Source organism: Schistocerca serialis, chromosome 5 (genome assembly GCF_023864345.2).
Source record: "Schistocerca serialis cubense isolate TAMUIC-IGC-003099 chromosome 5, iqSchSeri2.2, whole genome shotgun sequence".
Lineage (NCBI taxonomy): Eukaryota > Metazoa > Arthropoda > Insecta > Orthoptera > Acrididae > Schistocerca > Schistocerca serialis.
The window spans coordinates 402,308,912-402,326,246 of record NC_064642.1 but is presented as its reverse complement, the minus strand read 5'-3'; the positions used below and the strand labels follow the sequence as shown (position 1 = coordinate 402,326,246).

At 44.8% G+C, this 17,335-nt stretch overlaps 1 protein-coding gene across 1 annotated transcript in view; it reads right to left on the bottom strand.

Moving 5' to 3' along the window:
- The window catches only part of LOC126481966 (photoreceptor-specific nuclear receptor-like), a 188,903-nt gene that overhangs the window by 127,590 nt on the left and 43,978 nt on the right, over positions 1-17,335 (bottom strand). The window contains exon 3 of the mRNA XM_050105930.1: positions 5,726-5,829. Coding sequence (XP_049961887.1) covers positions 5,726-5,829 — 104 coding nt within the window. The remainder of the gene's footprint in view (positions 1-5,725; positions 5,830-17,335) is intronic.

Below are 17,335 nucleotides of genomic sequence, written 5' to 3'. Positions count from 1 at the left end.
TCACAGCGATTGTGGATATGGGTCTACCTGGCAAACACTACCCCATTTCATGCGTGCTCTGACGTCATCGTTGTCATGGTTGTCCGATGACTAGAATGGCATCATATTCCGTGCAGAACACGATCGTAAGGACATCTGATTAACAATCTGTATGATTATATCGTGAATTAGACGCAAGACTGGGAAACAGAAATTTGTTGTTTTAATTTTGTACACCAGTGTAGATTTTTTTTGATGCTCTGGACAAATATGAGGTTTGGCACTTGGAAAGCTTTCCACTTCATTTCTACTCTTAAACTGTTTAATAGCAACGTTTTGCTGTCACATATTCTTGATATAAAATGGTAATAGTAGAATTTTAAAAGAGGATTTTTTTGGAAGCCTTTGCCGTGACTACTATTGAAATCTAATGAAACTGACTGGTAACAGTAAACATATCGTTTCATTCGAGATCTGGAACAAATCGTGGACACAGGATTTTTTCCAGATTTCTTATTGTCGAATACAGCGATATGGCGTTAGATACACAGTCAGCGTTGTTCCTGTCACGCGATTTTTGTAAGGGACGTTGTAGTGCCGATTGTCGGTAGTTTAATTCTTCCAGTTTTACTGCACCAAAACGAAACAAATGTTAACACGTTATTTGCTGTATGTAACTTAGCTTCCAAGGTTGTATCTTCAAATAGAATTTCGAAGCAGTTAGTAGGATTTCAGGTTCAATCCCGAAACCGCAAATGAAATAAGAGTTCCACCAAGCTTCGAAACGGATGCAATTTATTTGTTTTGTTTTCATGCACGCGGAGAAGTTAACGCGATCTCGTATCAATGTCTGTTTTATTACTTTTCTCTCTTGCAGTTATGTTCAAGTTAGGGTCTTACATGTATGTAGGTATTTGCTGTGTTCTTTACAAAGCGTGCAGTATCTGTCTGCTGCATTACACAAATTTATAATACGAATAAAATCATTACAATCATCATATATAGCAATATTCCACAAGCCTTTGTTAGACAATGTTTCGTCGAGACCAAATTCCCACTTTTTTCCCATTTATTGGCTTTCAGACCAGCCTATTCAGTCATCTTCACCCTACACGACACTCGAACCCAAGCCCTTTCGCTTAGCAATCCGCCACGCTGACCGCGCAGCTACCGAGGCTGACTTCCGATGTCCTGACGCGTGTTCAGAACCAGAATCCCGCACTCTTTTCCTTTTAATTCCTTTCCACTGGTCAGGGTTAATTTTCCTTTATCGAACGTCATTTACACGTTTTATGTTACGAGGAGTGAGACCCACATTCCTGCAGTCAGTCATGTTCCGGTATCCAGCGTTGTTCCAGCGGATAGCGCGTAAAACACCTGACTGACATCGCTTATAGCGCTGCACCTGCACGATTAACGTGAGAACTATTACCAATAACGTAAGAGAATCTCGTAAATAGCGCTGTTAAACCAGAAAAGCAACATTCTACAAAATGTGCCTAACAGTGTTATTCAGGCTTTCGCCTGAATTTATTACGTCATAAAGACAACAATTCGAATTCTATCGTATACCATTGGTGGAATTACTCCACAACTCGTTTGACCCCGTGTAACTAACGATTTATGAGTTCATTATTTGAAATTGGTACATTTGATGTTCTCCATTACCGTGTCGTCGTTGAGTGTGTGCTTTGTAGGTGCAAGCTGCAGAACTCCCAAGTAAGGTGCGGGCAAGAGGTTCGGTTCTAAAAGGATGGAACAGGGGTGGGGAGAAGGTTTAAAAGCTTATTGTTGCACGCCTCCCCAAGTATAAATTTTTGGTAGCCCACTTTTATTGTACCACATATGCCTAGGTTGTTATAATAATGATAATAACATCATAAAGATCATAAAATAAACAATAACATAAACAAAATGCAAAATTAAATTTTTATGTGAAACCTCCAAGGCTTTTGTGATTAAAACTGCTATAAGACAAAGAGATGGATTATTTTCACTGCTGTTCAATTGTGTACTAGAAAAGGTAAGCATAAAATGGGGAAAAGAACAGGAGAAGAAGGAATTTTAAAAATTATAGTTTGGAGAAAAGGGGATAGACTGAGAATTGATTGTTCGGCTTTTTCAACGATCTTGCCATTTTAACCGAATCTATAGAAGATGCTAGAACACAGATCAATCTCCTAACAAAAATAAGCTTCAACAGCAGGCCTTTTGAAACAACAGAGTATATGACATATTCAGAGGAGGCACCGAAATACGTGGAAATTGATTATGGAAGTATAAAAAGGGCAGCAAGATTTAAATAGCTCGGTGAAATAACACAACGACTTGCTTTGGCCAAAGACGCTAACATAGCAAGAGCAAGGAAATTGGAAGTTGTTTTTCTGGTAACAAAAAACCTTTATAACAAGAAATGTTTATGAATTAACGCTAAACTTCGACACTAAAACACTGTCATTAGGGCAGAATGCCTTCAAGCCTTATGCAGACATACAGTTAGGTGACACAGAAAAGAGGGAAATAAAATAATCAGGAAAGTCTTGGGAACAAAATATGACGGTGGAAACTGGAAAAACTGGAAGTAATGAAGTAGTTCATGAGAGAATAGAACGAATGTTAGACACAATGAGGAAGAGAAGAGTTGTATTCTATGGACATCTAAGGGCCTAGATGAAAAATGAATAACGAAAAGAAATTTTAACTTTTTTGTAGAAACCCAAAACATCAATGATACGATTCAAAGAAGTTAAGAGAGGCCTGCGTTAAATGGAAAAAATGAAGGAAGAAATACGAGAAAGAGAAAGTTTCATAGTAAAAGTTAAGTCTCAGGGGCTTCCAGGAGAAGACAAAGAAAAACACTGGCGCTTTATAGACAAAAGAAAGAAAAGATCAACAAGGAAAAAAGGAGAAAGGAGAAAAGATAAAAGACATAAGTTATTTCATGTGATCATCAGTAGGCCAAACCAATAAAAAAATAATCGTTTGCGTACATCAGTGTTTTTTTTAGCGTAACTTCCAAGAAATTGCAAGGCAGGGAAATACATAATTTAGGAAGCATTTGCCCGAAAATTTCAGAAGTAAATGTGTCACACAATTTATTTAAGAACAAAAACAGCAAAAAATTTCTCACAACTTTGATAACAACTAATTTACACGATAGAAAATCGAGATGTGCGCTCACCGATATCGGTACTCCAGGAAGTAAGCTATACATGTCCCAGAACGCTATCAAGTGGCTACTTGACGAAAGACAGATTTCTAAGGTCGGGGAATCGAACGATTGGTAGAATGTTCAGACTTTTCTTTACAGAGACTTGGTGACTACGCTGAAAACTAGTGGCCTGTATCTGTGTCTCTTTAAAGTGAATGTAGCATTTAATAAAAATTATTTGGCCTGCCATAATTCTATGTAACTCACTTTTTGAAGTCCCCTCGTATCATAGCAGACTGTAGACTATGACTATACGAGGGTGTAAATCAGGAGAATGCTGTTTCCATAATTTCCACCTGAGTGCGGGAATTTAGAGTTTGTGGTATTTCCATCGTAGTGGAGGGTCTTTCCGCTTTTGTCTTGCACTTCTTAGCTTCCTGTGGTTGCAGGTTGTACCCTGTAGACTCACAAACCGTATCGAATTTGTTGTACGCAGTAAATACGCTCACCCTGCGTATTGCGCCTTCACCTGGCTGTAATATTATCTGCAGCGGTTTAGCTGTGTTGAACGTGCGCTATGTGGCCAAAACTATTCGGACACCTAGTAGTGGGCATTCATATCGGGTTTGTCCACCCTTCGCCTTTATGGCGGCTTGACCTGTACTGGGGACAGTTTCAGCGGTGTGTCTAAATGTCTGTGAAGGACTGGCAACGGCTCATGTCGGGACTCCGGGTAAGCCAGTCCATTTCGGGAATGTTGTTGTCCACTGTCCATTGCCTCACAGATTCTGCTTTGTGATAGGGTGCACAGTCACGCTGATACAATCAGTCGTCGCCTACGAACTGTTCCCCTACTGTACGCAGCAAACGACTCTTTGAACTCCTTTCGCATTTAGCGTTTTCTGAACCGAAATAAGGGTCCACAACCGAACTCTGAGAAACACCTACATGTCGTAACACCACCTCCTCCTTAATTGCCGGCCGCGGTGGTCTCGTGGTTCTAGGCGCTCAGTCCGGAACCGCGCGACTGCTACGGTCGCAGGTTCGAATCCTGCCTCGGGCATGGATGTGTGTGATGTCCTTAGGTTAGTTAGGTTTAAGTAGTTCTAAGTTCTAGGGGACTGATCACCTAAGATGTTAAGTCCCATAGTGCTCAGAGCCATTTGAACCTCCTTAATTCGTTGTTGACACTAAACATGACAGAGGTAGCCCAAACCCTTCCACCGCATTTCCACAGTGTATAGCATACTGTATCACTCCGGTGCGTCACTCTTTACACCACCTCAGGCGTCATTTGAAGGGCATATTTCAATAGTGGTACAAGTCCTTTACCTCCACTTTTCTGCCTATAATGCTTCTGAAATTAATGATCCAAACAAACAGAGAGAAAGGTTCATCTCTATCAAGAAGCCATATGCTTGAATATTTCTAGTATCTCAACTGCAGATTTTTCAGCGCTCATTTATCTTTAGGACTCTGTATCTCAAAATGAACAAAAATTGACTTGTAACACTATTGAAATTAGCCCTTCATTTAGCACTGACAACAGAAATATGTGGTTCATGAGGAGCTGCTCGAATGTTTTACCCCATTCGTTTTAAATCCCTAAGCACGCTAGCTGGACTTGTGGTGGTGCTCTGAAAACCGCGAGTGATTCTTTCTGTCCACTTCATGCAATTTTTTAAAAACTACCTTCCGCAATGTTCGACGGTTCCTGGCCGCCAGTACATGAAGTCTGTTGTCGTGCCTTTGCGTTTCCACCTCACAATCACATCACCAACAGTCGACTTGAGCAGCTTTAGATGGGCTGAAAGGTCCTTGACTGGTCTGTTATTCCGATGAAATCGAATTACTACTCCACGTTCGAAGTCACTGAGCTGTCATGACTGACTCATTCTGCTGTTACTGCGTGTCTATTAACAACACAGTACTCCCCACCTCCTATTACACTGTCAGGACCGCCTCTCGTGATGTCTAGTGGTCAATTCCACAGTACAGAAGGGTGTCCGAATACTTATTATCACATAGTGTTGCTTGTAATTTTGTAGAACCCCTTGCCATTACGGAGACTCTTAGTTTTCAAACTATTTTATTCTTCAAAAGTTAGATGAGAAATTTGGGACTGGAATATATAAAAATATGAACGCTTTCAGTTAAAAGTCCTTGGAAGGAGGAGATCTCATGACCCCCTAAGCCTCTCTCCCCTTTCTGGATTCCCGCCTGCCTCTAGTTAAAAAGATTTGTTACTTTTCTGCTTCATTTGACCATCAGAAAGGATGTCTCGACAGATATTGATTGCTCTGGTAACAGAATTCTGACTCGGTGGTGAGATCACACAATTCGTCTCTCCCCTCGCACTCGCGACGGTGGTGACACCTTGGCCGCCATCGAGCTGACGTGCCGTCCCTCCAGGATTAAAGACACTGAGATAACTCTTGCCTAGCGGTAATGCCACAGGAACTAGTCAATTGGAATACTGAAGAGCAAATGTGATCGCTAAGTGAATACGAGATATTCGGCACGGCTGAATCGTTACCTCCAGCGTAGAGCGCCTAAGGCGTACAAAGAAAGGTTTGCGCATGCGCGTGTACTGACCGTCTTTATTCATGCCCATCTGCAGGCACTTGCGGAGGCGGCATGCTTGGCACTGGTTGCGGTGCGCCTTGTCGACCACGCAGCGGCCCGTCCCCGCCTGGCACCTGCGCAAACACAACACAGACACTGCTCAGGGCGCATGCCAGCGCAGTAGGAAACAATGCAGCACGAGCCACCTAAGCTACTTATTTGCTAAGAGATGTTAAATGTACACTGGTCGACAAGAAAGAAAAGAAAAGGAACACAGAAGTATTTTAGCACATGCATCGAAGCAATTCAAAGGCGTGTTGCTCGATTTCTTACCGGTAAGTTCGGTCAACACGTACGTAAAACGGCGCCTCGTGAACTCAAATGGGAATTCCTGCAGGGAAGACGACGTTCTTTTCGCGAGATACTGTTGAGAAAATATAGAAACAGGCACTTCAGAGTGGCAGCAGAACGTATCTACTGCCGCCAGGGCACATTTCGCGCAGAAATCACGAAGGTACAAGAAATTAGGGATCGTACGGAGGCACATAGATGGTCGTTATTCCCTCTCCCCATTTGGGAGTGTAACAGGAAAGATAATCCCTAGTAGCGCAGCAAGTATTTGGTAACCGTGATAGCGTTACGGAGATGTTTAATAAACTCAAGTGGCAGACTCTGCAAGAGAGGCGCTCTGCATCGCGGTGTAGCTTGCTCGCCAGGTTTCGAGAGGGTGCGTTTCTGGATGAGGTATCGAATATATTGCTTCCCCCTACTTATACTTCCCGAGGAGATCACGAATGTAAAATTAGAGAGATTAGAGCGCGCACGGAGGCTTTCAGACAGTCGTTCTTCCCGCGAACCATACGCGACTGGAACAGGAAAGGGAGGTAATGACAGTGGCACGTAAAGTGCCCTCCGCCACACACCGTTGGGTGGCTTGCGGAGTATCAATGTAGATGTAGATGTAGAAGGTACCCCCCCCCCCCCCCCCCCCGCTATGCACCTAAGGTAGCTTCCGCAGTACGTATGTAGATTTATATGTAGGTGATGGTTCTTGCAAATTAATACAAAAATTAAATGTGAAATTCTAGCCAAATATTTCAGTACACTCCTCAATTGCGAAGCACCATCTGAACAACTCCGATTCACAAAACCAGCACCAAATTCTGATTCGCTTCCCCGTCACACGAAGAAATAGTGTACATAGTCGATCACTGAAAATCAATAGAGCACCTGGCGAAGATGAGATTATGTCAGAGTTATGGAAATTGGACCACGAAGACCTAACACCTAAAAGCGGCATGTTGTTGTTGTTGTGGTCTTCAGTCCTGAGACTGGTTTGATGCAGCTCTCCATGCTACTCTATCCTGTGCAAGCTTCTTCATCTCCCAGTACCTACTGCAGCCTACATCCTTCTGAATCTGCTTAGTGTATTCATCTCTTGGTCTCCCTCTACGATTTTTACCCTCCACGCTGCCCTCTAATTCTAAATTGGTGATCCCTTGATGCCTCAGAACATGTCCTACCAACCGATCCCTTCTTCTTGTCAAGTTGTGCCACAAACTTCTCTTCTCCCCAATCCTATTCAATACCTCCTCATTAGTTATGTGATCTACCCATCTAATCTTCAGCATTCTTCTGTAGCACCACATTTCGAAAACTTCTATTCTCTCCTTGTCCAAACTATTTATCGTCCATGTTTCACTTCCATACATGGCTACACTCCATACAAATACTTTCAGAAATGACTTCCTGGCACTTAAATCTATACTCGATGTTAACAAATTTCTCTTCTTCAGAAACGCTTTCCTTGCCATTGCCAGTCTACATTTTATATCCTGTCTACTTCGACCGTCATCAGTTACTTTGCTCCCCAAATAGCAAAACTCCTTTACTACTTTAAGTGTCTCATTTCCTAATCTAATTCCCTCAGCATCACCCGACTTAATTCGACTACATTCCATTATCCTCGTTTTGCTTTTGTTGATGTTCATCTTATATCCTTCTTTCAAGACGCTATCCATTCCATTCAACTGCTCTTCCAAGTCCTTTGCTGTCTCTGACAGAATTACAATGTCATCGGCGAACCTCAAAGTTTTTATTCCTTCTCCATGGATTTTAATACCTACTCCGAATTTTTCTTTTGTTTCCTTTACTGCTTGTTCAATATACAGATTGAATAACATCGGGGAGAGGCCACAACCCTGTCTTACCCCCTTCCCAACAACTGCTTCCCTTTCGTGTCCCTCGACTCTTATAACTGCCATCTGGTTTCTGTACAAATTGTAAATAGCCTTTCGCTCCCTGTATTTTACCCCTGCCACCTTTAGAATTTGAAAGAGAGCATTCCAGTCAACATTGTCAAAAGCTTTCTCTAAGTCTACAAATGCTAGAAACGTAGGTTTGCCTTTCCTTAATCTTTCTTCAAAGATAAGTCGTAATGTCAGTATTGCCTCACGTGTTCCAGTATTTCTACGGAATCCAAACTGATCTTCCCCGAGGTCGGCTTCTACTAGTTTTTCCATTCGTCTGTAAAGAATTCGTGTTAGTATTTTGCAGCTGTGGCTTATTAAACTGATTGTTCGGTAATTTTCACATCTGTCTACACCTGCTTTCTTTGGGATTGGAATTGTTATATTCTTCTTGAAGTCTGAGGGTATTTCGCCTGTTTCATACATCTTGCTCATCAGATGGTAGAGGTTTGTCAGGACTGGCTCTCCCAAGGCCGTCAGTAGTTCCAATGGAATGTTGTATACTCCGGGGGCCCTGTTTCGACTCAGGTCTTTCAGTGCTCTGTCAAACTCTTCATGCAGTATCCTATCTCCCATTTAATCTTCATCTACATCCTCTTCCATTTCCATAATATTGTCCTCAAGTACATCGCCCTTGTATAGACCCTCTATATACTCCTCCCACCTTTCTGATTTCCCTTCTTTGCTTGGAACTGGGTTTCCATCTGAGCTCGTAATATTCATACACGTGGTTCTCTTATCTCCTAAGGTCTCTTTAATTTTCCTGTAGGCAGTATCTATCTTACCCCTAGTGAGATAAGCCTCTACATCCTTACATTTGTCCTCTAGCCATCGCTGCTTAGCTATTTTGCACTTCCTGTCGATCTCATTTTTTGAGACGTTTGTATTCCTTTTTGCCTGCTTCATTTACTGCATTTTTATATTTTCTCCTTTCATCAATTAAATTCAATATTTCTTCTGTTACCCAAGGATTTCTACTAACCCTCGTCTTTTTACCTACTTGATCCTCTGCTGTCTTCACTACTTCATCCCTCAAAGCTACCCATTCTTCTTCCACTGTATTTCTTTCCCCCATTCCTGTCAATTGTTCCCTTATGCCCTCCCTCAAACTCTGTACAACCTCTGGTTCTTTCAGTTTATCCAGGTCCCATCTTCTTAAATTCCCATCTTTTTGCAGTTTCTTCAGTTTTAATCTACAGGTCATAACCAATAGATTGTGGTCAGAGTCCACATCTGCCCCTGGAAATGTCTTACAATTTAAAACCTGGTTCCTAAATCTCTGTCTTACCATTATATAATCTATCTGATACCTTTTAGTATCTCCAGGGTTCTTCCATGTATACAACCTTCTTTCATGACTCTTAAACCAAGTGTTAGCTATGATTAAGTTATGCTCTGTGCAAAATTCTACCAGGCGGCTTCCTCTTTAATTTCTTAGCCCCAATCCATATTCACCTACTACGTTCCCTTCTCTCCCTTTTCCTACTACCGAATTCCAGTCACCCATGACTATTAAATTTTCGTCACCCTTCACTATCTGAATAATTTCTTTTATTTCATCATACATTTCTTCAATTTCTTCGTCATCTGCAGAGCTAGTAGGCATATTAACTTGTACTACTGTACTAGGTGTGGGCTTCGTGTCTATCTTGGCCACAATAATGCGTTCACTATGCTGTTTGTAGTAGCTTACCCGCATTCCCATTTTCCTATTCATTGTTAAACCTGCTCCTGCATTACCCCTAATTGACTTTGTGTTTATAGCCCTGTAGTCACCTGACCAGAAGTCTTGTTCCTCCTGCCACCGAACTTCACTAATTTCCACTATATCTAACTTTAACCTATCCATTTCCCTTTTTAAATTTTCTAACCTACCTGCCCGATTAAGTGATCTGACATTCCACGCTCAGATCCGTAGAACGCCAGTTTTCTTTCTCCTGATAACGACATCCTCTTGAGTAGTCCCCGCCCGGAGATCCGAATGGGGGACTATTTTATCTCCGGAATATTTTACCCAAGAGGACGCCATCATCATTTTAACCATACAGTAAAGCTGCATGCCCTCGGGAAAAATTACGGCCGTAGTTTCCCCTTGCTTTCAGCCGTTCGCAGTACCAGCACAGCAAGGCCGTTTTGGTTATTGTTACAAGGCCAGCTCGGTCAATCATCCAGACTGTTGCCCTTGCAACTACTGAAAAGGCTGCTGCCCCTCTTCAGGAACCACACGTTTGTCTGGCCTCTCAACAGATACCCCTCCGATGTGGTTGCACCTACGGTACGGCTATCTGTATCGCTGAGGCACGCAAGGCTCCCCACCAACGGCAACGTCGATGGTTCATGGGGGGGCGGCATAATCGTACCAAAAGTCTAAAAAACCAGAGAAAATCGCGAAATAATGGAAGAGTGCCTTGTACGCCCAGTTTATAAGAAAGGAGAAATACAGATGGGAACATATACAGAGGAATCTCACTTCCTCCAATTACTTATATAATTCTCTATAAAGCTTTCTTGAACCGACTCTAGTGGCACCTCCAACCCGACATTCAGCGACGAACCAAACTTCCATTGATTTGGAAGGTTTAATAGCCACAATGTGAGAGACTGGGGCATTGAACATACTCTTGCAACTGTGGAGCATAAACGAAATTCGCCGAAGGCCAGTCTTTCTGTTCAATGTCACAGGCGAAGCTGCATGAGCCGTTTCTCTCCTGTGAGAAGATTGTGACGTGTGCCTCTTATCTAGACATGTTGCAGTTGTGGTTGTTTCCACAACTGACTGATGATTCCCAGAATTTCATCTTCCAAGTAGACGGGGCTCCCCCTCATTGGAACATCGATGTTTGTTGCCACCTAAACGACGAGCTTCCTCATCGTTGTATTGGCCGTAGTGGTGCAATAATGTGGCTCTGTTTACTCCCCCATCCATAGGTCGCCTGGCCTAATGCCTTGTGTCTCTTTCCTTTGGGGGAATACACGTTTACCCAGTGCTATGAAGTCTGCTGTGATGAGCATTGACAGGATGTTGGTGCACAAGGCGTGGAACGAATTTGACTACCGCTAGGACGTGTGTCGTGTGACCACATGGGTACTCATAGTAAAATTTAAACTTGGGGATTTTATGGTTCTATTCATGCATCGATCATATTTTTACGCGTAATGCTTCGGAGAAACTAGAGTTTCGAAGACGAATGGATCATTATATACTCTGATGTTTCGGCGGATATCTACAATTTCGCGTTTGCGATTTGTAGCTGGAGCCAGCCCATATCTCTCATGTGACGCCCAATGTTGACAGGAAGCGGAATTTTGTGTGCCTATTGGTTAGAGTGCTTCCAAATTAGTCTTGTGCGATGTTTATTTCATCAGTATGTATTAACAGGGGCAGTAAAACGCGACGAATAACCAGTACTCCATCAGCGACTGAGCAGCACTACTGCATGACAGTGGCAGTCAGCGCGGGCCAGAGCAACGCTGTCGCTGCAGGAGTACTGGTTATTCGTCGCGTTTTACTGACCCTCTTAATACACTACTGGCCATTAAAATTGCTACACCACGAAGAAGACGTGCTACAGACGGGAAATTTAACCGTCGGGAAGAAGATGATGTGATATGCAAATGATTAGCTTTCCAGAGCATTCACACAAGGTTGGCGCCGGTGGCGACACCTACAACGTGCTGACATGAAAGTTTCCAACCGATTTCTCATACACAAACAGCAGTTGACCGGCGTTGTCTGGTGAAACGTTGTTGTGGTGCCTCGTGTAAGGAGGAGAAATGCGTACCATCACGTTTCCGACTTTGATAAAGGTCGGATTGTAGCCTATCGCGATTGCGGTTTATCGTATCGCGACATTGCTGCTCGCGTTGGTCGAGATTCAATGACTGTTAGCAGAATATGGAATCGGTGGGTTCAAGAGGGTAATACGGAACACCGTGCTGGATCCCAACGGCCTCGTATCAGTGGCATTCGAGATGACAGGCATCTTATCCGTATTGCTGTAACGGATCGTGCAGCCACGTCTCGATCTCTGAGTCAACAGATGGGGACGTTTGCAAAACAACAACCGTCTGCACGAACAGTTCGACGACGTTTGCAGCAGTTTGGATTATCAGCTCGGAGACCATGGCTGCGGTTACCCTTGACGCTGCATCACAGTCAGGAGCGCCTGCGATGGTGTACTCAGCGACGAATCTGGGTGCACGAATGGCAAAACGTCATTTTTTCGGATGAATCCAGATTCTGTTTACAGTATCATGATGGTCGCATACGTGTTTGGCGACATCGCGGTAAACGCACATTGGAAGCGTGTATTCGTCATCGCCATACTGGCGTATCACCCGGCGTGATGGTATGGGGTGCCATTGGTTACACGTCTCGGTCACCTCTTGTTCGCATTGACGGCACTTTGAACAATGGACGTCACATTTCAGATGTGTTACGATCCGTGGCTCTACCCTTCATTCGATCCCTGCGTAACCCTTCATTTCAGCAGGATAATGCACGACCGCATGTTGCAGGTCTTGTACGGGCCTTTCTGGATACAGAAAATGTTTGACTGCTGCCCTGGCCAGCACATTCTCCAGATCTCTCACCAATTGAAAACGTCTGGTCAATGGCGGCCGAGCAACTGGCTCATCACAATACACCAGTACTACTGTTGATGAACTGTGGTATCGTGTTGAAGCTGCATGGGCAGCTGTACCTGTTCATGCCATCCAAGCTCTGTTTGAGTCAATGCCCAGGCGTGTCAAGGCCGTTATTACGGCCAGATGTGGTTGTTGTGGGTACTAGTTTCTCAGCATCTATTCACCCAAATTGCGTGAAAATGTACTCACATGTCAGTTCTAGTATAATATATTTGTTCAGTGAATACCCGTTTATCATCTGCATTCTTGGTGTAGCAATTTTAATGGCGAGTGGTGTATATACTGATGAAATAAACGTCGCACTAGACTAATCTGGGTCCACTGTATCGGCTGCGCATGTAAAACCCCCTTTAAAAATCATTGTGTTTGTAATTGAAAACAAACTGAAACTTCCCGTCGCATGAAGGACGTGATGAGCAACATTTGTTTGGGCTGACTAAGATACACACCGAAACCGCGTAATTGTAAATATCTTCAGAAATACCACAGAAAAAGTGCCTGACGACTCATAATACAGTGGCTGATTGCCCAGTCTTGCCCGGATATGTATTTACGCTGGTAAGCCACAACACTATGACCACTACCCACAGCCTCGTTGGATGCCGCCTGGTGGCGTTTCAGTCATGTGACGCGGTACCAAAAGTATGTAAGTGGAGCAGACACGAACGGGGCATCACCCTAGCGAAGATCTGGGTTGCAAATGGGGAAACCCACTGAGATAAGCGACTTTCACAACAGGCAGATTATTATTACACAGAGCCTACGAACGAGTATTTCGAAAATGACGAAGCTGGTCGAATGTTTAGGTGCTATTGTCTTGAGCATCTTCGGAAAGCGGTATAAGAACTGTAACAACCACTAGGCGCTAAATGGTTGGACATCCACGACTCTTTACAGAACGTGGGGTTCGGAGGCTTGTCTGCTGTGTAAAGTAGGATACATGATGATCTGTGGCATCTCTTCGGAAGGAGCAGAATGCTAGTTCACGCCCGAGTGTTTCTGAGCACACCGTTCACCGTACACTATTGAACATGGAGCTCCATAGTAGACCACCCTCTGTGTTCAAAATCAAATGGCTCTGAGCACTATGGGACTTAACATCTGGGGTCATCAGTTCCCTAGAACTTAGAACTACTTAAACCTAACTAACCTAAGGACATCACACACATCCATGCCCGAAGCAGGATTCGAACCTGCGACCGTAGCAGTCGCGCGGTTCCGGACTGAGCGCCTAGAACCGCTCGGCCACCGCGGCCGGCCTCTATGTTCACATGGTGAACCAACGACATTGTAATTACGATTGCAGTGGGCACGGGACTATCGGGATTCGACCGTCGATCAATGGAAACGTGTCGGCTCTTCGGGTGAATGATATTTTTGCTAGACTACGTCTATGGACGTCTCCACAAACGCCATCATCGACGTGAACGATGGCTCGAAACGTGCAGCGCCTCACGGACGCAGGCTGGTGGGTGCAGTATTATGGTATGGGAGACATTCTCCTGCGCTTTGCATAGGACGTGTGGTAGTAATCGAAGACACATTGACAGCTGCGGACCACCTGCATCTCTTCATACTTGATGTCTTCCCCGACGGCGATGTCATCTTTCAGCAGTATAATTGTTCGTGTCTCGGAGCCAGAATCGTGCTTACAGTGTTTTGAGGAGGATTATAGTGATATGCAAATCCCATGGAACCTATCTGGGTCGCTGTCAGCCGCCATCACCGCGTACGCAAATCAGCGCCCCGTCATTTACGCACATTACATGACCTGTGCGTAGGCATCTAATTCCATATACCTCCACTAACCTATCAACAAACTGTCGGATCCCTGATACTCAGAATCAGTGATGTATTTCGTTCGAAAGACGGACAAACAAGCTATTAAGCAGGTGGTCATAATGCTTTGGCTCACCAGTCTACTCTAGTTCTATTATCCTACCTCCTCCTTTTCCTCTCTTTGTCTATCTTCTCTGCCGTCCTCACTGTCTACCTACTTCTCCCCCCTCTCTCTTAGTCCACCTCCTCCTTCCCCACTCTCTCTATCTCCTCTTGCCCTCCTCTCTGTCGATCTGCTGCTCGACTGCTCTCTCTGTCAATCTGCTCCTCGCTGCTCTTGTCTATCCATCTCCTCATCCCTTCATCCATTCTGTATGTCCATCTCCTCCCCTCCCTCTCTTTGTCCATCTCCTACTCCCCTCTCCTCTTCCCTTTCTACATCCGTTTCTTCTCTCCCCTATCTCTGTCCATTTTCTCCTCATCCTATTTCTGTCCATTTCCTATTTCATCCTCTCTCAGTCCATCTCCTGCTCCCCCTCTGTCTGTTAATCTCCTCCTGTTTCTTTCCTCTGTCTATCTCCCCCTCCTACTTCTCTAACCATCTCCTCTTCTTCTCTTCCATTGTCATTTTCCCTCCCCCTTTCTCTGTCCGTCTCCTCCTCCCCCATATCTTTGTCCCTCTTCTCGTTCCCCCTCTCTGCCTGTCCTTTTTTCCTCCCCCTTCTCTTTCCACGCTATCACACTTCCATTCCAATAAGAGGGTGCTGGTTGTCATCCCCACAGCATTTCTTTCCAGATAGTACGTAATATGTGCACCAAGTTTGGTTGAAATCGTTCGAGTAGTTTACGAAAAGATGTGAAACGAACACACATACACACATTCGTATGCGCCACGTCTAGCTAACGTGATTTAATGATGCCGTGGAGGGTTCTGCTTACGAAAGAGAGAAGGGAATGGACGGAGGTGATTTGGGAGTGAGCTCGGGGACCGGACATTATCCGCAGCCAGGAAGCAGCAGCGTCTTGAGGGATACCATCTCATCTCATCTCCGACGCTCCCCCGCGCCTCGCCGCGCCGAGTATCGGGAGGAGGCGGATTGGCGCCGGCGGCCGCGATCCGATGGGGCGGCAGCTGTGCGTGTCTGGCGCGGCTCAGCGCGGGATCCCGGCGGCCGTATTATGGTCGTCCCTCGGGAGCCGGGACCTCGCCGCGCCGCGCCACACCGCCAAATCCCGCCTTTTCGAAATTCATCTGCGCCGCTGGCGGCGGCCGATTGCTTCTCCTTCCCCGGACCGGGCCTGGCCGATCGCTTTGTGCGGCCGGCTGCGGCGCGCCCGTTTAGCGTGCAGTGATTCACGTCAAGCGTCAGCGTAACCGGCTTACGGATTAGGCCCCCGCTCCCTAATTGATTTGGGTTTCACACTCGGGTCGCGGCTCGAGAGCGCCGGGATTACGCCGAGGGACTCGCTTTAATGACTGCGCCACAAGGCGGCCCCACCCGGCGCGCCGCTGCGGGCCAGGGACCGGCGCGGTGCGATCACAGCAGCCGTCAGGGCCGCGTGTCTTGTCCTGTCCTGCTCCCGTGCCGAGTGACGGCTTCATTTTAATGTGGCTGCAGCAACATACGGGCTGTCTTATAACTGACAGCGGAAGCGTTACTGTTAATATCTGCAGCCATTTTACTCAGTTGCTACTTCAATGATGTTCAGCACATCGACAGAAACAAGTGTCTTACGTCTTTTAAAACTGATTCTTTCGTTTGCTTTCAACCAAACATGTTTCTCCTATTTGTACTAGACATCATCAGCAGCCTACATAAAAATGTATAAGTGTACATGTTTTATTAGGAGATATGTAGTGTTTCGTGGCAGGAGTTTTCAATAATGTAACTATTTGCAATTATGTCGTTATAATTTATCACTTACTTTCATTTATCTACTCTTTTCACGTCTCGATTGGCTCTTCTGTAGGCACTGGGTGTCCACAATATAGATTTCCAAGTGACAGTATATCACACTTAGCATTTCAGTATAGAAAACTTTCCGCCGCGCGGGATTAGCCGAGCGGTCTTAGGCGCTGCAGTCATGGACTGTGCGGCTGGTCCCGGCGGAGGTTCGAGTCCTCCCTCGGGCATGGGTGTGTGGGTTTGTCCTTAGTATAATTTAGGTTAAGTAGTGTGTAAGCAGTTAAGTCCCATAAGATTTCACAGACATTTGAACAATTTTGAACATAGAAAGCTTTTCCTCCTGTACACTGCACATGGCCTTGCTCACTTTCTGTTGGGTTGAGTGAGGGATCATGGGAACTGTAACTGTGAGAATGGAGGGATGGGTTGGGACGGGAGTAAAGGAGGTGTGTTAGTCCCTGTTTGTGTGTGTGTGTGTGTGTGTGTTTTATTCTTTTATGTATTATTTTTAAAATAATTTTTTGTATAATCTTTTTGTAGTAGCATGAGTAACTGAGAACATTGTCCTTGCAAACAAACGCGCGCGCGCGCACACACACACACACACACACACACACACAGAGAGAGAGAGAGAGAGTTAGAGAGAGAGAGAGAGAGAGAGAGAGAGAGAGAGAGAGACTATCCTTGTTACCAGATCAACCACCCTCCGTCCATCCCCATCCAACCTGCCACTCCACTCTCACCCTCTGCAGCTCCCACGATCCCTCAGTCAGTCCTACAGCAAGTTAGCAAAGTCATTTTCAGTATCCAGAGGGAAAGGTTGTGTATAGTGAAATGTATAAAAGCAACCTACTACCAATTGGAAACTGGTACTGTGTGCGTGTAGTCCTACAGAAGAACGAATGTATACATGAAAATAATGAAAGCAAGTGACAAATCGCAACTCTGTAACTTTAAATAGTTACAGTATTTAAATCCGCTGTCAAGAAACACTGCTATTTCATTTGTATACTGGCTCTGAGCACTATGGGACTTAACATCTATGGTCATCAGTCCCC